A 25,164-nucleotide genomic window follows, 5' to 3' on the forward strand; every position below is an offset into this window, starting at 1 on the left:
AGCTTACTAAAGTCAACTGAAATGTCAATAAGAGTGACGTAAAAAATCATCGCATGAGGGCAGGGATGACCCCTGAAAGCAGGATGCTCTCGGAAAAGGAAGGGATACTAGGCAGGCCAGAAGAATGGACATTCACTGTGGAGTGAGTGTCGCTTCCCTAAGGTCACACAGTCAACAAATGGCAGAGTCACGTTTGAATTCAAATCTATCTTACAGTGAAGGCTGTGATTCACTGGATAGTTTCTGCTTATACCAAACCTTGAATGAGTCTTTCTTCTTGTCTATTTAACCAAGTGCAGAGTGAGTCAGTCAGAAGGCAAACAATGGCATATATGGTAGATGGCATTGATGCCAATTCTTCATCTCACCCTGCAGGCACACCTGTTACCATGTGACTTTTTATCTTCTCCCACCAAAAAGCAGAGTCTATTTCCCCACCCCTTGATTCTGAGTTTGGGCATATAAATTGCCTTAGCCAATGGGATGAGAGACTAGGAGAGACTCAAAAAGCATTGGACATTTCTACCTGTCCTTTTTTGCTTCTGCCATCACTCTGAGAAGGATACACCTAAGCTAACTTGCTATCCCAGGGAAAAGATGAAAGATGGAAGCTACCTGAAGCAGGGTTCCCCCAGCTAAGGTCCTCCAGTCAAGCCCAGCCTCAAACAGAATCCCCATTCAGCCTGCACATGCATGAGCAGGCCTGGCCAGGCCCAGCCCAGATCAGCCAACCCCAGCCTAATGCCAGGCACAGGAACTGTAATAGTAAATGGTGGTTGTTTTAAGCCATTGAGTGTTGGGTGGTTTATATGTAGCAAATGCTAACTAAATCAGTTGTTCTTTTGTACCTCTTTTTCAGAGTGCTATAAACATACATCCAGCTAAATAAGTTGTTATTATCCTGACCATTTCATTTGGTAAAAATAAGTTGTCCATCTACTACTTCATGACCTGATCCATATTAAGTCCTTCACTAAAACTGTTAAATGTACATTGCATGTTTGTGCAAACAGGTTTTGAAACATGGCACAATTTTCTTTTTTTTCCTGATTTTTCATGTGCTCTACATTTTGATTAAGCCCATATCTGGAAACTGCTGCTATAGAAAGATTATATGAAATCAGCTCATCTAATGAATTTGTTTGGACATATCTATGAGCTATAGGCCACTGTTCTTTACAACGGTATTCGTTTGAGATGAAACTATTAATTGGAAAAGATATGCTTTCTTTCCTTATAGTATAATTCTCCTAAGAATATTTAAGGATTACTTTAAACTTTTGAGTGTGACATTTAGTATATAATAATTAGTACATTATACTATATTCCCACAACTTCAAAATTGAAAATAAAAAGTCATATATTTTCTTTCGCCTTCCATTTAAAAAAAATCCAGAATGAGTAACTGGAAAAAAGGAATGAATTCTTCAAAGCATCAAAATTTACAATAAGAGGAGAGAGATATGTTATGTAAAGTACAGTTTACTTTAAAATGTTTTGGCATAAACATCCTGATATATGTGTGTGCAGGTTGATTTTAAGGTAGACTCTGCAATTTTAACATTTAGAAGCCTTGCTCGATATGCAAACTTCAGGAGTGCTGCTATAAGCTATCAAAACCTATTATTAGATCTTGGTTAATTTTTCACCAGTGGTAAATGTGGTTCAGGATCTGGGTTGGTGTACATCTTTGCAGGCATACCTCTTGGCATGGATGGGATGCAGGAGCCTGCTGAGCCCAGCCTGCTCTCGCCCTGCAGAGTGGTGCCCTGGACTTGCAGCTGGGGATTTTCCAGCCAGTCCCTCTAGAAGATTAGCTAAACCCTGCTGCTAAATTATTGGTGCATCTGCTTCACATGAGCGTTTCATGATTTACTAGATAGTTTAAAGGGCACAAAGTAGGACCTCATCGACTTTTAGGAAGAGCTTTCATGCCTATTTTTACATCTGCTTGCTTATACACATTTTGTACAATTTCATTTGAGGCTTGCCTTCCCTGTATGTGCTCCCTGGCAGAGGTTGCCAGCAGGGCCTTTCAGACACTCACCTTCCTCCCTGTGATCTTGGAAGGCTGACAATAGCCACCGAGACCAGTCAGTTGTGAAGGGCCAACTGGCTTAGGCGTGGCCTTAGGAAAAGCATTTCATAAACTTAAAACATTTAATATTGGAATCTCAATTTTTAAAAAATAGAATTGCACCACTGGTGATATATCCAGGTGTGGTATTATACATTTCAGGTGCTCCTCTGCTCATTACTCACATTGTACCTGGTACAGCATGTCTGCTCAGTACCAGGAGACAGGAGCACACAAAAATGAATTCATTCATTCAGTGATAGAACTAATGAATGAATTGAATGGATTAACGAACAGTTAACCTCCACACGGTAATTACTGAGTCATGGGTCTCTGCTTCTACTCCCCCTGCCCCCACTGCCCAGCCTGGCCTCACAATGGTGAGCTGAAGGCAGAACTTTCTTGTTTGCTTGGCCTATAGTTATCGCTAAAATAACAAGAAATGTATTTTTGATAATGATATTTATAATTATGATAAGTAGATTAGGGATTGGCAAACCATAACCTGGGGGCAAATCTCACTTCCTACCTGGTTCTGTAAATAATCTTACTGGCACACAGCCACAGACTTTTATTTACATTCCCTGTGGCTGCTTTCACAGGGGTAGAGTGGTGTGGCTTCAGCAGATAGCCTGTGGCCTGCAAAATTGAAAATATTTTACTATCTGACCCTTTAGAGGAAAAGATTGCCCACCCCTGACAGAGATGGATAGCCTTAGTACTGGGAAAAAAAAAAAAAAAAAAAAAAAAAAAAAAAAGCCCTATTCATTTTGAAGTCACAAAACTGTCATGACATGTAAATAGGTGGTACTTTAAAAAGCATTATAATTTGCAGTATGTTTTATTTATTTATTTATTTAGAGACAGAGTCTCATTCTGTTGCCCAGACTGGGGTACAGTGGCATGATCTCGGCTCACTGCAACCTCCACCTTCTGGGTTCAAGCAATTCTCCTGCCTCAGCCTCCTGCAAAACTGGGACTACAGGTGTGTGCCACCATATACAACTAATTGTTTTGCATTTTTAGTAGAGACGGGGTTTCACCGTGTTAGCCAGGATGGTCTTGATCTCCTGATCTTGTGATCCACCCACCTCAGCCTCCCAGAGTGCTGGGATTACAGGTGTGAGCCACCATACCCGGCCAATTTGCAGTATGTTTCAAAATTTGGTTTTATACTTCAGAGTCTATAGAAATCCCAAAAGGGCAGTTCCACGAGAGGAGGAGACACAAGGTTTTTGATGATCAGAGAGACAGAGAAAGGCAGATGGAGGAGACAGGGAAAAGCGTGCTAACAGGGCCCTTTCCTCTGCCTCTGAATGAACCTGCCTCACAGCCGTTCTTCGGCTCCTCACATGCAGCAGTGTTCTGACCTCAGGACACTGGCACCAGTTGCTTCCTCCATCTGGGTCACTTTTCTCTCAGGTGTCTACCAGGCTGGCTCCTTCTCATCACTCAGGTTTCAGCTCAAATGTCACCTGCTTGCAGAGACCTTTCCTGCTCACCCACTTCAAAAATTCATTCCCTTCGTGTCACTCCTTAGGTGAAATTACCTTGTGCTTGTTTGGCGTCAGCCATCCTGTTAGAGCAGGTAGCAAGGCAGACGTGGGCAGGGCAGGAAAGGGTCCCCCCAGGAAGGTTAGACAACCATCAGCTGATGGTCAGGTGGTTGTTAAACTGTCTCTCTAAAATAATAATTGATCACAGCCAGCGCCAGAGAAAGCCAGTCTCCCAATAGATAGAAAATACCCAGCCCAGTGTGGTGGCTCATACCTGTAAATCCCAGCACTTTGGGAGGTGGTGGATTGCTTGAGATCAGGAGTTCAAGACCAGCCTGGGCAAACTGACAAAACCCCATCTGTATAAAAAAAAAAAAAATTAGCTGGGTGTGGTGGCATGCACCTGTGGTCCCAACTGCTCAGGAGTCTGAGGTAGAAGGACTGCTGGAGCCTGGGAGGTGGAGTTTGCAGTGAGCTGAGATCGCACCACTGCACTCCAACCTGGGTGACAGAGTGAGACCCCATCTCAATCCCACCCTCCAGAACCTGAAGCTGGTGATCAGCAACTTCCCAATGAGATCTCAGGAGCTAGACTCAGGACTTGGGCGAGTGGGCTCAAGCACATGCACTGAGGCAAAATGGTGGCGTTTAACCGATACATTTGACCTTCCTCTAGGAACACGCGACTGGTGAGGGAAAAATGCCTCAGTGAGCACGTGCACAACCTCAGTAAACACACTGCCCATGCGGCCCCTCCCAGGTGCTGGCGGGCCACTGTTCATGCAGTCAGCCTGCCCCAAGGAAAATTCAAGGGAGAAGAGATGTAAAACCCTGGAAATACGCCAACACATAAAACCCCAAATCAAAGGTCAAACAGGGCACTTGAATCTCTCAAGTAGCCCGCATGGCCTCTGCCAAGTATACTTTACTTCCTTTCCCTTCCTGCTTGTCCTGAGGAAGGGTCCTTCCTCAGATGAATTCTTTCCTTTGAGAAGCAAGACTTGCACGAATTTGCCACTGGTAACAATTCCAGGCCCCACAAAAGGAGGACTCTTGTCTGTCTCCCTCATCATGATACCCCCAGAGCCTAGACAGTGCCTAGCACACCGTGGATCTTAAAGGAAAAGAATGGATTAATGGAATAAGTTAATGGAATGAGTTACATCCACTAATTCATTCATTCCATTCATTCATTCATTGATAGAATGAATGAATGAATTGAATGGATTAATGAACAATTAACCACCACACAGTAATTACCGAATCCTGGGTCTCCGCTTCTTTCCCCACCCAGCCTGGCCTCAGAGTGGTGAGCTGAAGGCAGAGCTTTCCTATTTATACAGAGTATGGGTACATAGGGTCAATGGCTTAATTAACTTACTAAAAAGGGCTCCAATTTACCCATGCCACTTTCTTTAACTCCTACCTAGTTGTTTTATTCACTCAATATTTATGGGAGGCCCACTTGATATAGCCTGGACCTGTGTCCTCACCCAAATCTCATGTTGAGTTATAATCCCCGGTTGGAGGTGGGACCTGATGGGAGGTGATTAGATCATGGCGGTGGATCCTTGGTGAATGGTTTAGCACCATCCCTTTGGTGCTGTTCTCCTGATAGAGTTCTTGTGAGATTTGATTGTATAAAAGTGTACAGCACCATTCTAACTGGGGTGAGATGGTATCTCAATGTAGTTTTTATTTGCATTTCTCTAATGACCAGTGATGATGAGCATTTTTTCATGTTTTTTGGCCTCATATATGTCTTCTTTTGAAAAGTGTCTGTTCAAAAGTCTGTTGAATGGGGTTGTTTGGTTTTTTTCTTGTATATCTGTTTTAGTTCTTTGTAGGTTCTGGATATTAGCCCTTTGTCAGATGGGTAGACTGCAAATATTTTTTTCCCATTCTGTTGGTTGCCAGTTCACTCTAATGATGGTTTCTTTGGCTGTACAGAAGCTCTGAAAATCTACATTAATTAGATCCCATTTGTCTATCTTGGCTTTTGTTGCTGTTGCTTTTGGTGTTTTAGTCATGAAGTCCTTGCCTATGCCTATGTCCTGGATGGTTTTGCCTACATTTTCTTCTAGTGTTTTTATAGTGTTAGGTTTTATGTCTAAATCTTTAATCCATCTGGAGTTGATTTTAGTGTAAGATGACAGGAAGGGGTCCAGCTTCTGCTCTCTGCACATTGCTAGCCAGTTTTCCCAACACCATTTATTAAACATGGAGTCCTTTTCCCATTGCTTGTTTTTGTCAGGTTTGTCAAAGATCGGATGGTTGTGGATGTGTGGTGTTGCATCTGAGGCCTCTGTTCTGTTCCATTGGTCTATGTCTCTGTTTTGGTAACAGTACCATGCTGTTTTGATTGCTGTAGTCTTATAGTATAGTTTGAAGTCTGGCAGTGTGATGCCTCCAGCTTTGTTCTTTTTGCTTAGGATTGTCTTGGCCAGACAACAGATGCTGGAGAGGGTGTGGAGAAATAGGAACACTCTTACGCAGTTGGTGGGAGTGTAACCTAATTCAACCATTGTGGCAGACAGTGTGGCGATTTCTCAAGGATCTAGAGATAGAAATTCCATTTGACCCAGCAATCCCATTACTGGATATATACCCAAATAACTGTAAATCATTCTACTATAAAGACACATGTACACGTATGTTCATTGCAGCACCGTTTACAATAGCAAAGACCTGGGACCAACCCAAATGCCCATCAATGATCGACTGGACAAAGAAAATGTAGCACATATACACCACAGAATACTATGCAGTCGTAAAAACACAATGAGTTCATGTCCTTTGTGGGGACTTGGATGAATCTAGACGCCATCATTCTCAGCAAATTGACACAAGAACAGAAAACCAAACACTGCATGTTCTCACTCATAGGTGGGTGTTGAACAATAAGTCCATAATGTGGACTCAGGGAGAGGAGCATCACACACTGGGGCTAGTTGGGGGGGGATAGGGGAGGGACAGCGGGGAGTGGGGAGGGCTAACATGGGGAGAAATGCCGGATATAGTATGCACCTATGCAACGACCCTGCATGACCTGCACATGTACCCCAGAACCTAAAGTAAAATAAAAAATAAAAAAGTGTACAGCACCTCTCCCTGTCCCTCCCTTGCTCCTACTCTTCGTATGTAAGATGTGCCCACTTCCCCTTCACCTTCGGCCATGATTGTAGAAGGCTTACAATCCTGAGGCTTCCCCAGAAGCTGAGAAGATGCCAGTGCTATGCTTCCCGTACAGCCTGTGGGACCATGAGCCAATGCATCCTCTTTATAAATTCCTGAGTCTCAAATATTTCTTGAAAGCCATGCGAGATCAGTGTAATACACCACTCTGCCAGGTGCTTGAACTTGTGCCCTGAGGCAGCTGCAGTTCTGAGGAAGAAGGTAGTTAAACAAGCCATAATGATGCGTGGGATGGGGCAGTACAGTGCACCCAGGAAACAGGCAGGAAGGACCCAAGCCTTAATCTGCAGGGTTGGGGATGTCTCTGAGTAGATGACTTCCATCCCAGAGAGCTGGAGGGAGATCTGCAAAGGGGAGCAGGGGTGGGAGCAGATAGGGGACTGTTTTCTCCAGCACGGCCCCATGGTGGTGATTTTAAGAACCTGCAGAGGTGCAGCTGGAACTGAGCTTGTGGTGGAAAGCACAGGTGGAGAGGTGAGCTTGGTTGCCAAGGACCTCCGTGGGTGAGAACCGCTTGGACTTCATTCAAAGCAAATGAAGCAGGGCTTTAACTGGGGAATGTGGGGTGAATTCCCCCACCGCCCATGGACTCTGCAAGGGGAAGGGAGGAGATTTTCCCCCTTGGTATAGACAGCTCCCCTTTGAAGGCTGCCAGCTTGTGCTGAGTAACCTGACCGGCAGGTACCATAACTGATAGAATGACACCCAGGGCAGCGCTAAAGAGGTTCTGGGACTTCCCATGATGAAACCAGGAAAGGCCCAGACCACCCAGGACCGGTTGGCCACCTACCAGCAGGGCTTCTGTTCAATCCATATACATGAGTTATGGTCATGGTGGTTATTATACTAATGAAATCTTTCCCTATTTAGTGATTTAGTAAATAGCAGCTGCTCTGAGCCCTGTCCCTGTGGCCCCATACTCTCACCTACTTTCACCAGTATAGCCTACGAGCCCCAAACTCCCAGGATCTCCTTTCTCTGAAATTAAAGGGGTAACCCCTGGCACATCAGGGGCAAGCATTCTTTCACATTAGCCAGTGTGCACACTGCACCTATTGACAAATGTCACCCTGGGTCACCCATTTTACACAGTCCTTCCCTCTGCTATGCCTTGACTGGGCTTAGAGGTCACTGTATCTCCCTGCCTCTCAAGATGCCCACCGAATAATTTACAGGGCAGCTGCCATCACCCTCTGGGTGTGCAACAGGGGTGTGGTAGCCAAAGACGGCGAACCAATGCACAGTCTGAAAGTTTCTTCACATGTCCTTTCTCTGGAGTTCCTATGCAGATGGCAGCTGAGCCTGTTTATAGAAACTGGCATGAGATTATGCATCAAGAGATGCCCACCAAATGCTACCCCTGCCTCCTAAGAATGGAAGTGAATCAAGTCAGGCTGTAAAGTGAACAAGTAGCCCAGTAGGTTTTTGTCCACGGATAGCTTGATGCAGCATAATGAAAGAAACGAATCCGTCACTTCTTTTATGCGAGACGCTGTTTTTAAACAATGGGCGGGGTTTGAGATTTCCATGGACACTTTTTTCAGGGTTATCAGTTTTCTCTCAGCTGTTACAGCAGCATTCCTCTCTGAGCCAGTGACTGTGGGAACTTCATAAATGTGCTTCTGAAGAGGGGTTCTGCTTGTCTGTCCTATTACAGGTTGAAATGTGTGCTCATCAAGTTGTATGCGGGAGGTTAGGGAGGTGACTGACCCCAGAGGCTCAGACCCCACGGTCCTGGAACAGTGAAGGGGTCCTCAAAAGGTGTCTTCAAGTTGGCTTCAGACAAGGGGGGACTCTGGCAGGAAACCAGGAGGGTGGGAGGGGAGTAAGGTCTGGGCATTTATACCTCAGTCTCCCTCTCTGAGTCGTGGAGTGTTGGTGGACTGTCTTGCTGAAGGCGGACTCCTCTGCGCAGGCCCTGTCCTGGCCCTGGGTTCTAGTAGGCACTCCCTCTGCATGCCTGCAGGCCTGGTGTGAGGGGAGGATGCAGAAGTCTGCATCGTTTCTCTCTGACCTCCCTAAACCCTGTCCACACCTTTGTAAAGAGCCCCTTCATTAAACGTTCCTCCAATTGCCCAGCTTGAGGGTGCCCTCTGCCTCCTGCTGGGGCCCTGGCTGCCAAGGAGCTGAGCTGGAGTGTGGTGATATGAGGCAGGTGCCCGGCAATCCTGGGGGCTGGGATTTCACAGTGCTGCTGCAGTCAGGCAGCTCGCTAGAATCCCTGTCACTCCAGGGCTCATGAGTAGTGTTCACGTCTGTTTCTCAAGGGTTCTGTACTAGTTTTCTGTGGCTGGTGTAACAAATACCACAGACTGGGTGGCTGAAGCAATAGGAATTTATGTCCTCACCATTCTAGTGGCTAGAAGTCCAAGATCAAAGTGTCAGCAGGGCTGGGTTCATTCTGAGGCCTCTTTTGCAGATAGTGGCTCGTAGATGGCCATCTTTTCTCTGTGTCTTCTATGTGTCTCTGTCCTAATTTCCTCTTTTTATAAGAACGCTGGTCATATTGGATTAGGGTCCACTCATATGACCTCATTTTATCTTAATAACCTTGTTAAAGGCCCTATCTTCAAAGGCAGTCACATTTGAAAGCACTGGGGGTACAGGATTTCAACATACGAGTTAAAGGGGGCACAGTTCAGTAAGTAACACATTGCAAGGCCTCACTGTTGAGGACGGTGTCCTTTGCAGCTCTGTCTCCCCAGGTGCCTGATTCCTGCCCTGTCACCCAATGCTTATCCTGCGGTGTGGTCTTAGACAGCTCCCTCCCTTCCTCTGCTTCCTCATCTGCAATGTGAGAGGTGGGCTCTCAGCATGTGCTCAGTGATTTGGAGGCACTCGAGGTGACACCATAGATCGTTTCTTATTTGCCTTTTGGGCCAGCTGTGCAAGCAGCTGTCTTGACAATGTAAGCTGCCAGTTACGAGGGTCTGACCAGGTGAGAGCTTGTACACAGTCCGCTTTTGTTGTCAGTGGGGGCTGGCGAGAACAACTCAAAACAACCACTTCAGTAAGGCTGGCCAAGAGAGCCACTCTTGACTGCGATGGGGCAAACCCGGTTTTCTTACCTTCTTGCCTCCCCTTATGACCAAAATCCCCGGTGACTGGCAGGCTATTTCTTGCCTGAGGCACTCTTCCTAGGGACTCTCCACCCCGCTGCATTGTGCTTCCCACATCTTCCGGACTCCTCGGGTGGACCCTGTCCCCTTGCCTTTACTCCAGAGCGGTTCTCTCCCATGAGTGCTGCACTGTATGGCACTCACCTTGTTAGGCATCACTTCCTCCACGGGGCTGTGACATCTGTATCTGAGGACAGATGCTCTGGCCTCCCCGGTGCATCTTTGGAGCACACTTTGGGCACTTGGTAGGCACTCCATAAGTGCTTACGGAATGAATGGATGGCCTGCTCCGTTTTTCATAGTGAATTTCCCCCAAATGTTATTCAGTGAACTTGCTGACAGTTTTTAAAATTTCCTTACACCAGATCGTCAGTTCCCTACCAACTGCTTCAACCATGAGGGCTGAGGTCATCTGCTGGGAAGAGGGCACAGGGAGGTGAGTCAGTCCCTGCTGCTGGCCTGCAGGAGCGCCCTGTTCAACAGGGAAGTCAAGCACATTAACAGATATGGTGCAGTATGTAAGAATCACGGAAAGGTGCTATGGGAGCCGCCTGGGAAGAAAGGAGGGCTTCACAGAGCAGGGACATTTTGTCTGAGTTTTGAAGGACGGAAAAAAGTCTAGCAGGTAGAGAAATCTGGGTAAAATGTTCTAGACACATGCAGAGGCTCAGAGTTGTAAGACAGCTGGCATCTCTGAGACATGGCGAGCCATCAGGTGAATCACTGCTTGTCTGGTTTGAGATGAATCGTGTATGTGCACTGTAAACAGCTGAGTGCGGTGGCCTCCGCTCTGTGTCATCCTCTTCCAACAACCCGTGAGCTCCTCGGTTTGAAAGGCATGCATGAGAATTCTGTTAAGATGGGAATCTTCTTCCTTTAACAGCGAGTAACTCTGTTAAGACGGGAATCTTCTTCCTCTTACAGCAGCATCAGTGGTGGAGGCTAGGCAGAGGCTGGCAGCTGCAGCAGCTGGCACTGGTAGAAGGAAAGCAGCTGATCATTTCACATGGGGCCTGGGTGCTCAGCAGCATGCTGACCAGTTGCTCAGCAGAAACCCTGGGACACGCAGCCCGCCTGGGTGGAACACAGGCAGCGGGGTGAGTGGGCCAGGCAGCTCAGGGCACAACCTTGTCACAACGGGGCTTTCTTTCCAGTGGCTGCTCTCACCCCACACTTCCGACTAAACACATGCAGAGCCGCCACCCTCCCTGGACGAGGGGATGATAGAGGCACAGCAGAAAGACCTGGGATGGATGAGGTCCCAGATTGCTGCGTGGCCTCACAAAGTCCCTTAGCCCTTTTTGTTCTCTGTTCTTTCATTTTGGGGAGGAGGCTTTTTATTCATGCTCTCCCGACCCTACAGGATGGTGTGAAGGGTATGTGGGATGACGGGTGTGGAAGCCCCTAGAAGGCTGGGCCCATGCCACCATATTATTTTATTCCATCTGATTTCCACTTACTTTGGCAGCATCAGGAAGATTCACCCCCACCGCAGCTACCTCTGGACTCTGTGGAGTACGTGGTCTGACAGTTGCATGGGTTTGCTGAGAGCAGAACAGAGTATTTGCCTTCAGGATTCTTCTGGAAAATGTCTGCTTACTGCCACCTGTGGTGCTTTCAGCAAGGTGTCCTCTTGCAGCCAGGGCCACCCTGGGTTGTCCTCCTTGGCACTGCTGCTTCTGTGGCTTCCTACTTTCAGAGGGGCCTCCTGGCCTGTCTTCCCTGATCCATATTCTCATCACACTTCAGATCTCAGCCAAGTTTCTCCTTTTTTCTTCAGTAAAGTTTCTTTGGTTGAAAGACAGCTTGAAGCCAAACAACCAAAGGTCTGTTTATCTCATTCCCCTTTTGCTTCTGGGGAAGCAAGCTTAAGACTACATCCTTCCCCCAAAAGGAGTCAGCAACTCTCGAAACCCTCCCTGAAATGGAAATCCTAGCTTCCCCCAAATGGACTCCCTGAAACTGAAATACTGGGGAAGCAAGCTTAAGATTGCGTCCTTCTTACAAATGGACTCAGCAACTCTCATAACCCTCCCTGAAATGGAAATCCTAGCTTCCCACAAGACAAAGTTACCTATTGCTGCCCAACAAACTACTCCCATGCTTAGTGGCTTAAATCAACAACAGGTTACCATGTTTTGCAATCCTGTGGGTAGACTGGCTTCAGCGGGGTAAGTCTTTTGCATAATACAGGGTTGCCGAGGTCGCCCATGTGGCTGCATTGGCTGGGGAACAGCTAAGACCTGGATGCCCATGAGGACTCCTGTCCTCTGGGTTTCCTCTCCATGTCCTCTTGTCATCTGGTAGTTTGGTTTGAGCTTCCTGGAAGCATGGAGGCTGGCTTCCAGAGGCGGTGTCCAAAGACCCAGTGTGCAAGTGCTTATCAAGTCTGTGCTTGTGCTGTGTTTGTGTCCCATGGCGAAAGCAAGTCATATGGCCAATCCCAAAGTCAGTGTCAGAGAGGATTACACTAGGATTTGATTACAAGGAGGCATAGTTCCTTGGGGGCCACCATTTTACAGACTGTCCAGGTACCTCTCCTTTCTGTTGGACTTTACGAAAACAGCTGAAAAAGTGAACAGGTGCCTGGCATCAAGGTGTGGGTGACTTAGGTAAAGAGACCACGAGTTTCTCCTTTCCGCAATGTCGTCTTCTCCTCTGCAAATTTGCAGCTGGAAGTGATGGCTCTGTACCGTAAACTCCCCTGGGGGCTTTTTTTTATGCCTCTGTTATTGCACTGAATCATTTCCAACCAATATTAAAATCATGTTTTCTGGTCCGTTTTTAGCTGAAGTGAACCATCTAGTATAATTTCCACTCTCCCACCGCTGCTCTTTTGCAGATAAAAGAACTGAAATACAGAGACTTTGAGGTGACTTTTTCGAGTTCTGCGGCTGACTGGTGGGAGCCCTTAAGTCAAACACCACCCCATGTGTTGGCTGTCACTCTTGCTGCTGCTGCTGCTGCTGAACTTCTGCGGTCCCCAAAGGGGCTGAGAACCCCTGATTCACCCCCACCCACGGCACTCAACTGCACTTTTTGAGCTCCTGTCTCATTTCTCTTCCACCAACCCCTGATGTGGGACTCAACACCTCCACTTCCCAGAGAAAGGAAGCACCTTGCAGATAAGTTACTTGTCCAAAGTCAAAGCTACTGAGTAATAAAAGTAGGACCAGAGATTGGGCTTCCAAATCCTCCCCTTTCGTCCCTGAAAAGGCAGTATACGCCTATGGTAAAACATCTCAATATTTCAAAAGAACGTTCAGGGAAGTCAGTATCCCCGTGAGCCAGATCTCCTGGCCCAGACATTGTCTCCAAAGCTGTCCGCCCTATGGCCAGTATCTTTCCACATTTTCAGCTTCTGTATGCATGTACAATCATGTTCACAAGTGACAGTGTGCTGTGCTCCAGATGCTGTCCTGCACCTGGCTCTTTTTGCTCCAGGATGCATTGCAGAGCACACCCTGGGTCTCCACATGTGCCACTCTCATTCTTTCAAACCACCACGTTGTATTTCCACGTATGGCTGAACCATCCATTTAACCAGCCCTCTCGTATTGATACCAGATGCCATGCTTTATTTGAAATACTTTTTCTCTCTTCTGAACATCCAAAGCAGTGCTGTTTACACTACAACTACAAATAAATGCTTATTTATGTATTATTCCTTTTCCTCAATCCCTCACTCCATCTTTCCCTGCCTCCAACCCTTCTCCCTTTCTTCAACAACTGTTTAGTGGGTCCCAGCTGTACACCCCAACAGTGCTAGGCTCTGGTAGCTCTCCTGGTTTTCCTTTACTTTGCTGGGATCCAAATTCCACTCCCTGTCCCTTTTTTTTTTTTTTATCATGGGTCTGTTAGTCCCACTCATAGTTGATTTAAAGAAAATTTGTTATATAGTCACCTTTATCCCTAAACTATTTAAATACAACTATTAATTAAAACTTTCAAAATAAATTTTGTCTAAACATTTACACAGTTAATCTTTTTCAATGTAACTGTTGAATGTAATTTCAAAATGCTTCAAACACTTTAAAATTTAACACAAAAGTTTTTACTGCACACATACCTTAATTTTGTAAAAACAGTTGTTATTAGGCTGGGTGTGTGGCTCACGCCTGTAATCCCAGTACTCTGGGAGGCCAAGGCGGCAGATCCCTTGATGTCAAGAGTTCGAGAACAGCCTGGCCAACATGGTAAAACCTCATCTCTACTAAAAACACAAAAATTCGCTGGGGGTGGTGGCAAGTGCTTGCAATCCCAGCTACTTGGGAGTCTGAGGCAGGTGGTCTGAAACCTGGAGGTGAAGGTTGCAGTGAGCCGGGATCTTGCCACCACTGCACTCCAGCCTGGGTGACAGAGCAAGACTCTGTGTCCAAAAAAAAGGTGTTATTGACTTGACCAATTTCTTTGTCATCTCTACAATACATATTTTAAATTTTTTCAGGATTGCACTTATTGGATGGCAGAGAGAAAGATGATCTCCTTCCCAGGTGCACTGAATGGCAGCCATGGGCCTTGACTGGTGGATTCTTGGTGGCAGCGCACATTGGCTGGTTGGGGGTCCCTCAGACCATTTCAACTGTTACGTTCACAGGACTTACAACAAGTTCTTGCAATCTTCACTCCCACGTGCATGAAGTCTCGGGTACATGATGTTCTGCCACAGTTTACAATAACCTTCATTATGCATCATTAGCATTTCATTAAAATTAGCAGGGCCATATAGCAGTTTAATCTATCAGCTTCTCCCTTAGGACATCTGGCTAATCCATTAACTTGAAACATAAATTATTGAGCCCCCCTTTTACCTGGTTATTTATGAGACCACTGGTCCTGACCTGCCCTTCCTGGTTTTGGCACGGTTCCTAGTCTTCTGGAAGTCTTTGACTTTCTGTTAGTAAACTTATCTGCCCCTCGAACTTATACAAATATACCATTTCATAAACAGACATAGAGAACTTCAAGTAAGAAATAGGATCTCATATTTATTAAAAGTCTCTATTTACTAAAATATCCTATTTTTACCCTTTCTTTGAATTGTAACTAGTTTTGTAATTACAGTTATATGTGTATTTTGTACATACAATTTTATCAGTAAAGCCTCACAGCTTTTCATAGAGTCAACTTGTAGATCAACAAACATAGATCTACGGTTGTTGTGATATGCAAATTGTCATTGCCTGCTCCTTTGTCCTTTCAGCATTAACCCAGAATTTTTGGAAGGAACCAGGTTTTCTGAGAATAGCAAGATGTTTCAGGCCATTCTGATGTTCCCTTAATCCCACACATGGAATCAGTTTCTTTGCAGGAGCCCCGGCCACTGCTAATGAAAACCACTACGGAGATTAATATTTGGGTACTGACAGTACACGCAGGAATGCACAGGCAGACTGGGGATGTGATGGCACTCCGGGGCCACTGAAAAGACAGGTGGAAACGATGCTGTTTCTTAAGGTTGTAGTTATGTTCACAGTGAGATTGCTCATCTAATTCTAGTATTACTATGTCCTTCTCTTTTATATGATTTTTAAGTGGATTATTTTTACAATGTGCCTATTTAGATTTTTAACTCTTAACCCAAACTGATTATTCTCAACTCTGATTTTATCATTGTTGGATGCCTTAAGGTCCATTAATATATGTGTGTGGGTGTGTGTGTGTATATACATACATACATATATATATATATATATATATATATATATTTTTTTTTTTTTTAATTTTAGAGACAGGGTCTTACTTTGTTGCTGCCCAGGTTGGAGGAGTGCAGTGGCATGATCATAGGTTATTGCAGCCTTGAGCCCGTGGGCTCAAGCAATCCTTCAGCCTTGGCCTCCCAAAATGTTAGGATTACAGGCATGAATCACCACGCCCAGCCAAGACCCATTATTTTGAGATCGCCTCTATGTATCCTTTATCAGAACCTGCTTTCAAGAAAGCATCTTATGAAATTATGTCCCTAAACTATTGTTTTCATGTAAGTGTTTATTTCTCATAAAGATATTGGATATAATTACAAAATTGTTGACACAAATATATTCAGTTGTGCAAATTAATTATATTTCTTATATAACCAAGCGCCATTTCATGTCGATAAATTTATCAACACAATTCATTCGAATTTGAGCTTCAAGAGGCCAACTGCCACCAGTGGGCAGCTGGAAAGCCACTCTCCTCTAGGAACCATCACTGAAGCAGGTTGCCATTAATTATATACTTCTGGGTGATTTACATCCAATTCCACAAATGTGTCTTCATTAATTGAAGGCATTTTGAAATACTACTGGCAAAGAGAAAGAATAAAGATGTTTGCTGATTGAAAATTTACGAATCACATAATAAGGCCATGGAAGAGCCAGCTGTGGACTCATCTCCCCATTTACAAACCTGGATTCCCCACAGAAAGGAGCCATCTCATTGTCATTTCCATCTGCCTATGGCCAGGACAGTTTCCAGTAATAATAGGTGCTCAGTAACTCTTCTCTGAATGATGAATGGGTAGGAGGAAGAAAATGCCATGGGAATAGTAGAGAAAATCATAGCTTTCCAAATAATTAACCCAGAACCATCATCCACAGTACACAGTTTCTTCTTTTAATTTGTCTTCTGTATTCTGAGGTAATTGGGTTTTGAGAAAAATTTTAAATTGCTTCATTTCCAAAATTTGTTTGGTCACAACACCTAGGAGCAATCCATCTGCTAATCAATGAATACCATTTAAATGCTGCTGCTAGAAAGGCAAACCGGCACAAAACCAATACTGTCAGCAGACCAGGACAACTCTAATTGCCTGACAGAAATCGATTCACAGCAAAATAATGATTATTGTAAATATTTATAATTCTAAAAGGAAAAGCTCATCAATGCAGCTTTTTGAGCAGTTCATTTCCAAATTAAGATTCTGATGAGCTCCACCTCGCCATCTCTCTTATGGTGGAGGATGTGGTGGCTGTGCAGCAGCTTGCTGGCAGTCTTGGATCTGACTCTCTTGGAGGCTCTCCCGGAGGCCAGGGGGGCAGTTTGGGTACATTCCAGATGTGGTGGTGGGAGGAAGACGGCATGGAGAGGCGAGGTCCACGGCTGGCTCTTCACTAGCTTGCTGTGTGATCTCAGGAAGCCATTTGACCTGAACATTCCTTTTTCTCATCTGGAAAAGAACAATAATCACATCGCCCAACTTAATCTTCCAGATTTCGAGGATGAAATGAAGGCAGAGGAGGGAGGAGGCTATATCTGTGAGCATATATTTAACGGACTGGACAACTCTGGGGTCTTTTCATGGTTCTGTATTTCCCAAGAACAGGGTTAAGGAGCAGACAGGAAGGCTCCTGAGAAATCAGATGAGTCATCCTGAGGGTCAATGCCCAAGGGAGTTTTCCTCCTAAAAAATAAGTGACCCCCAGAAAGAATGTTCATTCAGTAAATATTACTATGCAGTAGGCACTGGGAAGACTAAATGAAAAGGACCTGTAAGGGCTGCTCAGGAAGCTCAGTCTAGTGAGGAAGGAGGCTGTGCAAACAGAGAAACGGGGAACGGAGCTAGGCCAGTTCTACCACAGCTGTGGGAACACGAAGTGTGAGCTTCAGGGCTGCCTGAGAATCTCATGTTGAGCAGCAACCAAAAAGGGTTATTCCAGGAAAAGAAGAACAAAGACTAGCATTTCAGGGGAACCAGGAAACCAAATCAGTTTCCCAAACTTCAGCCTCTTGAGGTCTGCTTTTACATTTTTTGGGGGTGGGGTGGGGGGAATGTCTCTGCATGACATACACCATTTTAAGTTGACTAATTTTTGAAAATGTAAACAATTAAAAAACTTTATGACTACTATAAGTGAAAAACGTCATAAACAGAAAATGACCTTAGAACATAGCCATATCAACTCACTACTCATGAAATAACTGTCAGGCCCAGTTGTTTCTGAGGCTTAAGCGGTGATCAAGATCGACAGAGGTAAGGGAGGGAGATAATGTCAGGCAGGAATGGATGCTACGGTACCCAGAAACTATGAAGTGTCTTAGGAGCGTTACTTTAGATGGGTTTCAGAAGGGTGAGGGCTAGGGGCTGGAAGATGTCATTTGAGCCGAGGGCTACAGTGTTGAAGCTAAACACCTTAACACCAAAACCAAAAACAAGGTCCTTAAATTTCCACCAGACCCAGCTGCCTGTCCTAGGCTGCGCCAAAAGCAGGGAAATGAATGAGCGAGTGTTGGAGGGGCGCACGCCCAGCGCAGAATTGTTGCGGGACAAAGAGAAGAAAGAGGAGGAAGTCGCCTTGTCTCGTCTGATCTTAGGGCGCTCAGTGCTCTCTGTACTCCCTAAAACCCAGCCGGGTGGTCCCAGCACTTCGGGAAACGCTGCAGCTTTGAGCAGGATGCAGGCTGTGAGCAGCCCATGGACAAATCAGTAAACTGAGACCAATAAAAGTTAATTCGCTGCCCCAAACTTGGGGTTGTGAGAGGCAGAGCTGGGACGAGGAGCGCACCCAGAACCCTCCTTGCACAAGCCGCTGGTCTAGGGTGGCGCTGGCAAAGGCTCGACATCACCGCAGACTCCCGATCCCGAGATCCGTGCTCCGGCCCTCCCGAGGGCCCCTCCCTGGGCGTGGCTCTAAACGCTGAGCGGCCGAATCCGCGCAGCGGGATAAAAAGCACGGCCTCCGGCTGCGAGCATGCGCGTTAGCCTGGCCCTGCCGGACTGCGTTGGGCGCCGGCGGAGTTGAGGGGTGGGGGGGTCACCCGAGGCGGACGTCCGCTACGCAGGCGTCTGCGCCCCGTGGGGAGGAGGGCGAAGACTCCATCCGCCATGTTGGATGCCGCAGATTCGCCATAACCTCGCCGGCTCTTTTCTTAAAAAAATAAAAATAAAGAGCGAAGCGTCAGTGGGGCGCCCCGGCTTCTCGGTCGGCACGGGAGGGGGCCCAGAAGAGACCGAAGCTTTTTTTTCCTCCGCGGTGGGGGCGTTGCCATGGAGACGCGGGCGGCAGGTGAGCCGGGCTGGGGGTTGGGGTGAGGCTGGGTGGGTGGGGGTGGGGCGCAGCGTGCGGGAAGCCGTTTCGAGCGTCGCGTCGGGAAGCCGCGCGCCGGCCGCCGGCCGCGGAGGGATCCGGGTCTGGGGAGGAGAGCGAACGTAGCTGCGTCCTGCGGCTCACGTTCAGTCGCTGGGGTATCCCGCCGCAAAAAAAAAAAAAAACAAGGAAGGAGCGAGTGGGAGAGCACGCGCCCAGCTGTTTCCACGGTAACGGGTGGCGTCGGGGCGCGCGCCAGCGACGAAGCTCAGTGTGCGCGAGGTTCGAATCCCGGCGGTGCCAGCTTTTTGAGTCGACCTTGGCGGGGCTTCCTTCTTCCCCGGCCTCAGATTCCTCCTCGGCGAAATGCGTGCTTCCTGCAGGCTTCCCGGCCGTCGGCTGGACCTATAAGAGTGACAGATCTACTTGACACCCAGTGCAAGTCATTTAACCTTGAGCTTGGGGTCCTTCACATGTAATTACCACAAGCTTCCACATTTGGGCACTGACTTCACACGTTTTGCTGCTCAGCTGTCTTGAGAACTCTAATTTGTAGGTCATTTATTAAGCGGAACAGAAGTTAAGAGAGGTCAACTTTATACAGTTTAAAAATGGCAGAACTGGGGCTTTAAAAATTAACTTCCTCCAACTTGGGCTAAAATTCAAACTACTGCGGCTCACCTGACTTATACCTCCATCCTCTTAGAATAGGGCTTGGCTCATGTAACTGTGCAGTATGTACTTAGTGAATGAAAGAACGAACGTGCTAAGTGATCACGCCAGCCCATCAATCAATCTGTTTTTTTTTTTTTTTTTTTTTTTTTTTTTTTTTTTTTGCTGGAGCCCAAGTGACCTTTTGGAGATGGAAATGTCATGTCACTGGGACTTACCCTGCACAGCTGCCTCTCTCCATTTTTATCTTCTGAGCCTACCATTTCATCTGTTGAAACATCTGTAGTCTGTGTCTCCATGCTGAAGGAAGGTCACTACCTCTAACCCCAGGGGCACCTTTTCTGACTTTAGTTTAAATAACAGCTTTGCAAGGAGCCCTCTGCACACCCGGCAGGGGTAAAGAGCAGTGCCAGTCGCAGTCCTGCCTCCACCTGCTGCTGTGTTAGATGTAGGTTAATGTGTCCTGGAGTGACAGAGTGGGCCCAGAACCGACTAGTGGGTCAGGAGAGCTGAGCTATACCAAGTGTGCTGTTTTAGAATTTAAATTCCTTAAATTTTTTGAGATGGAGTCTTGCTCTATCACCCAGGCCGAAGTGCAGTGGTGCAGTTTTGGCTCACTGCAACCTCTGCTTCCCGAGCTCAAGTAATCATCCCGCCTCAGCCTCCCAAGTAGCTGTGACTACAGGTGCTCTGATTAGCTGTGGTGCCCAGCTAATTCAGGCAAGCTATCTTATGTTTGCCTAAAATAAGCACCAGAGAGACCTACTCTCCAAATACAGGTTGAGCATCCCAAATCCAGATATCTGAAATCTGAAATGCTCCAAAATCTGAAACATTGAGCACTGACATGAGGCCACAGTGGAAAATCTTATATCTGACCTGTGAAGGTTCTCAGTAGAAATGCAGTTGCATAGCTGGGCGCAGTAGCTCACGCCCGTAATCCCAGCACTCTGGGAGTCTGAGGTGGGAGGGTCGCTTGAGTCCAGGAGTTTAAGACCAGCCTTGGCAGTACAGTGAAACCCCCATCTCTATTTTTTTTTTCAAATGCAGCTGCACAACTGTAAAGACGATGCTGTTAACACTCAGAAATGCAGGCTGAACAGTGGACTGAAAGCCAGCCATTGTCTGTTGTTTTGTTGTTTAGCAGCAGATGCAGGTGTTCTGTTGATGCTGCTGTGCTGCTTAGGTACCTTGAACACCTTGTTTTTCGCTGTATCAATGGTGTGTCGTATTTTTTACTGGTAAGGACTTATGTGTGAATAAGTGTAAGAAAGTTATTGTCTTATTGGTAGCATATAAATTCAGAGTCAGGAATGATGGCAATGCCAGACAACCACAGATTGCCTGTATGCGTGGTTGGGATAGCGATACCTTTGCTTTCTGATGGTTCATTGTATGCTAACTTTGTTTCATGATCAAAATTAAAAATATTGTAAAGTTACCTTCAGACTGTGTATAAGGTGTGCATCAAACATAAATGAATTTCATGTTTAGACTTGGGTCCCATCCTCAGGTTATCTCACTGTGTATATGCAAATATTTCAAAATCCAAAAAAATCCAGAATTCTAAACACTTCTGGTCCCAAACATTTCAGATATGGAATACTGAAACTGTAGTTTGGGAATAATAGGGGATTACAATTTAGATACGTGTGCTATGCTGAATCATAGGTACCTCCAAAGAAGTTGGAGCAAATGGCAGCTTTTTTTTAAAGACCAAAAAGGGAAGTAAGCAGTTTTGAAACAAAAACCATTGGTGACAGAGGCTTATTGCAGGAGTTGGCATTAGTCCATTGGAGACAGGCACACCAGGTAAGTGTCCTGTGCAAGCAACAGGCTTATCTGGAATACTGTGGCTCCAAGGAATTCCTGGCATAGTTCCTGTCATTGGCATACTTTCACGAGGGCCCTTTCTTTCTGTCCTCTGGCTCCATTTTGTTAGAGTTTGACATGTGTGACTCCATTTTGAAAAACATGCAATGATGTCTTCTCGATTGGTGCCTTTCTCCTCCTATGTCGTTGCTTGTAGAGGGAGAATGAGTCGCCCAGTTGCCCACTTCTCCAATTCTGGAATTTACCTAAGAGTTTTAAAAAAAGAACCCTGGACACATGTTGAAGTTTTCTTCAATTTCCAGCTGTACCAAATGAGAAAAGATCATATTTTACAACGTGTTACTGTCAACTTATGGTCAGCTAATTTCTGAAAAGAGTTTCCTGTTTTGGTTAGTTTAGGAAAGGGAATACAATGAATGAAAATGAGGTGGAGTTGCATGTAGTCTACAGGGCACAGCTGTAGGTGGCAAATGAGCTGAGATTGCCATTGTGTGAGCTGGAGCTCTGTTACCACTGTGCTCCCTTCTCAGCGGGCTTCTCATTTGCCCCTGGTGAAAGGGTTCCTGTTTTCTTTTCTCCCCCTACCTTGCAATTTACATAACTTTTCAAAGATAGCTATCCTTAAGTAGAATTAAGGTCTTGCCTAGAGCAAGGGCAGTCAAGAATCAGATATATTAAAAAGTCTCCTTAATTGCATTTCTTTTTATAGATAGTTTTAAGCATGCAGCCTCTGAAAAACTCTGCACCAAGTTGGACTGATTTAATTATGTAGAAGAGATTTAGCCTCGAGTTAAGTTTTCCCTTTCTTCTCAGCTGTTTACCCTGTTAAACTTTCACTGTCTTTGCAATTTCTCAAGGGCAGGCATCAACTTTAAGGGCTGGAACACTTAGGAGGGTGGAAAGAGCATGTGCTCTGGGCCCAGAGATCTGCTTCTCACCAGATTCCTGACCTAAGGGAGGTCACAGAGCCCTTGGAACCCCAGTCCCTTCATTGGCAAAGGAGACACAGCCCTGTCACAGATGGCTACTGATGGCATTCAGGAAATGAGATTTGTTTTTTGCTTCCTAGAACCAGTCTTCCCAGTGCGCATTGCCATCCACTCACTTCTTGAAAGCATTTGTGGATGGAAAGGCAGAACCTCCCAGGTTCAGGTCATCCTCCCACATCAGCCTCCAGAATAGCTGGGACTGCAGGGGTGCGCCACCACACCCGGCTAATTTTTGTATTTTTTGTAGAGATGGGGTTTCACCAGGTTGACCAGGCTGGTCTTGAACTCAGCCCAAGCAATCTGCCTGCCTCAGCCTCCCAAAGTGCTAGGATTACAGGCTTGAGTCACTGTGCCAGGCCAAGTAAATCTTTTTTTTTTAAATAAGTCATTAAAAAAATTAATTTATTGACATGGAGTTTCACTCTTGTTGCCCAGGCTGGAGTGCAATGGTGCGATCTTGACTCACTGAAGCCTCTGCCTTCCGGGCTCAAGTGATTCTCCTGCCTCACCCTCCCAAGTAGCTGGGATTACAGGCATGTGCCACCACGCCCAGCTCATTTTGTCTTTTTAGCAGAGATGGGGTTTCACCATATTGGTCAGGCTGGTTTTGAACTCCTGACCTCAGGAATTCTGCCTTCCTTGGCCTCCCAAAGTGCTGGGATTACAGATGTGAGCCACTGGGCCCAGCCGAGCAATTTTTTTAAAAGAGAAAAAAGAAAGCAGAGCAAAGCAAAATAGGCATTTTAAACACCTGCTACAGGTTTGAAGTTGCTTCCTTTTGTTTCGAGGAGTACAAAATACATAGATAATTGAGTCTGCTTGTAAAGATAATGCTTGGCATATTAGTAGAAAAACAGGGATTTAAAATTGGGTAACATAGTTTTCTTTTTTTAAATTAAAAAAACCTGCAACTTGACAAATTATAGTTTTTTTCTTTATGGGGCATAATGTGATGTTATGATTTATGAGTACAATGTGGAATAATTAAATCAAGCTGATTAGCCTATCTATTACCTCAACTAGTATCATTTTGTGGTAAGTCAACATTTGAAATTTACTCTTAGCAAGCTTGAAATGTACATTATGACTATATTCACCATGCTGTACAATATGTCTCAAAGAAAACTATTCCTGTTGTCTAATTGAGGCTTTATACCCTTTGATCATCATTTTTTCCTACATTTTCAAGCTCTGATACCCACCATTCTACTCTCTGCTTTTTTGAGCTCCATTGTTTTATAGTTCACATATAAGGAAACATGCAGTGTTTGTCCTTCCGTGCTGGCGTATGTCACTTAATGCAGTGTTCTCCAATTTCGAAAAGTGCGGCATCCATAGTGGGCAGTGGGAGAAAAGAGGACCAGCTCAGCCATAGGGCCTGCAGCCAAGGCCCAGGGAGAGCTTGGGGTGTCCTGACATCTCTGGAGGGCATTTTGATTCAGCCCCAAGCCTTCTTGTAGAGCCCTAACTGACTTCCTTCTTGTGGGTAACCCTCCATACAGGCACCGAGGAATGAGAGCTAAGCAGAACCCTGGCACAGTTAGAGCTTGAGGAATATCACACTTTATAGTGTTTCTATTCAGCTATTTCCTTTTATATAACCCTTTACATAATCATATAGTAGTTTATAGAAATAGGGCTTGAAGTCTCCCTTTATATAATCCTCTGTATATAATCATATAATAGTTGATAGTATGGGTGCCTAAAGAATATTTTCCTACATATATATCTATAATTATATCCTAGTTCATAATCAGAGGAATGCCTAGAGTGGACACAGTACAGAGCATGAATTAAGGAATAAGCAGCTTATAATCGGAGGAATGCCTAGAGCAGACACAGTGCGGAGCATGAATTAAGGGCAAAACAGTTATACCAGGACAAGAATCCATGGCCCAGGCGGCAGCATTCAGTATCGTAAAGATACCTGCTGTATGGCAGGCTTGGGGCAAGGGCCACTCCTCCTGATAAAGGAGTTGTAGGACCTTGCTCAAGTTCTTGTGGAAGTCTGCCCTCAGAGCGGCAGTTCACCTTGGTAACTGTGAACTTTATTAGCTCTTGCTACTGTGCTGCTTGAAAAGCATCTTCCCATAGAACCCATTGGAAGCTGCCAGAAGGTGGCCGTAACCTTGACAGCTCTGTCATTGCTATGTGACTTAAAGCATCCTCCCATAAATCTTAGAAGTAGTTTTCCATAGATAGACGTATTGCGCACTGCACCCTCTTCATTGCGCACGGCCCACCTTCAAGCCTCGGTGACCTAATGGGGGTGGACGCCTTACTGCACACGGCTCTTGCCTTCGTGGGAACAGGCCCCTTGCTGTGCACTGTCCACCTCCTGGCCTAGGTGACCTAATGGGGGTGGACCCTATGTTTTATTGCTCACGACCCTATCACTGTCCTTAAAGATGATTTCACTCACTGCCCTGCCCCCTAACCTATACACAGTAAATACTGATGCTTCTGGACATTCGGGGCCTCGCCTGACTCTGCTTATAGGTGACGTGGCCCCCCCGAGCCCAGCTGTGTTTTCTTTGTACTTCTGTGTCCTGTCTCTTTATTTCTCGGATCCTGCGCCTCAGCAGAGCATAAGGCTCACCCCACGACCCTGTGGGGCCCTCAGCCTTACATCTGGCTCCCAAAGTGCCCTACACTTCTTAGTGTTGGATAGTCTCCGTGTATCCCTGCTGGTGGGCCTCTTCTTCAGGAGTTGCTGCCATTTCTCTGCCCTTTAGGGTCATTATTATTATTGCTTATTAATTTTTTTTTTTTTTT

The 25,164-nt window shown here is 45.8% G+C and overlaps 1 protein-coding gene across 1 annotated transcript in view; it reads left to right on the forward strand.

Moving 5' to 3' along the window:
• The first annotated feature begins 18,533 nt into the window (after positions 1 to 18,533).
• Positions 18,534 to 25,164, forward strand: part of ZFAT (zinc finger and AT-hook domain containing) — a 224,205-nt gene continuing 217,574 nt past the window's right edge. Inside the window, exon 1 of the mRNA XM_017499885.2 lies at positions 18,534 to 18,874. Within this exon, the coding sequence (XP_017355374.1) occupies positions 18,856 to 18,874 (19 nt within the window). The 5' untranslated portion in view covers positions 18,534 to 18,855. The remainder of the gene's footprint in view (positions 18,875 to 25,164) is intronic.

This window comes from Cebus imitator, unplaced genomic scaffold (assembly GCF_001604975.1).
Source record: "Cebus imitator isolate Cc_AM_T3 unplaced genomic scaffold, Cebus_imitator-1.0 Scaffold13, whole genome shotgun sequence".
Lineage (NCBI taxonomy): Eukaryota > Metazoa > Chordata > Mammalia > Primates > Cebidae > Cebus > Cebus imitator.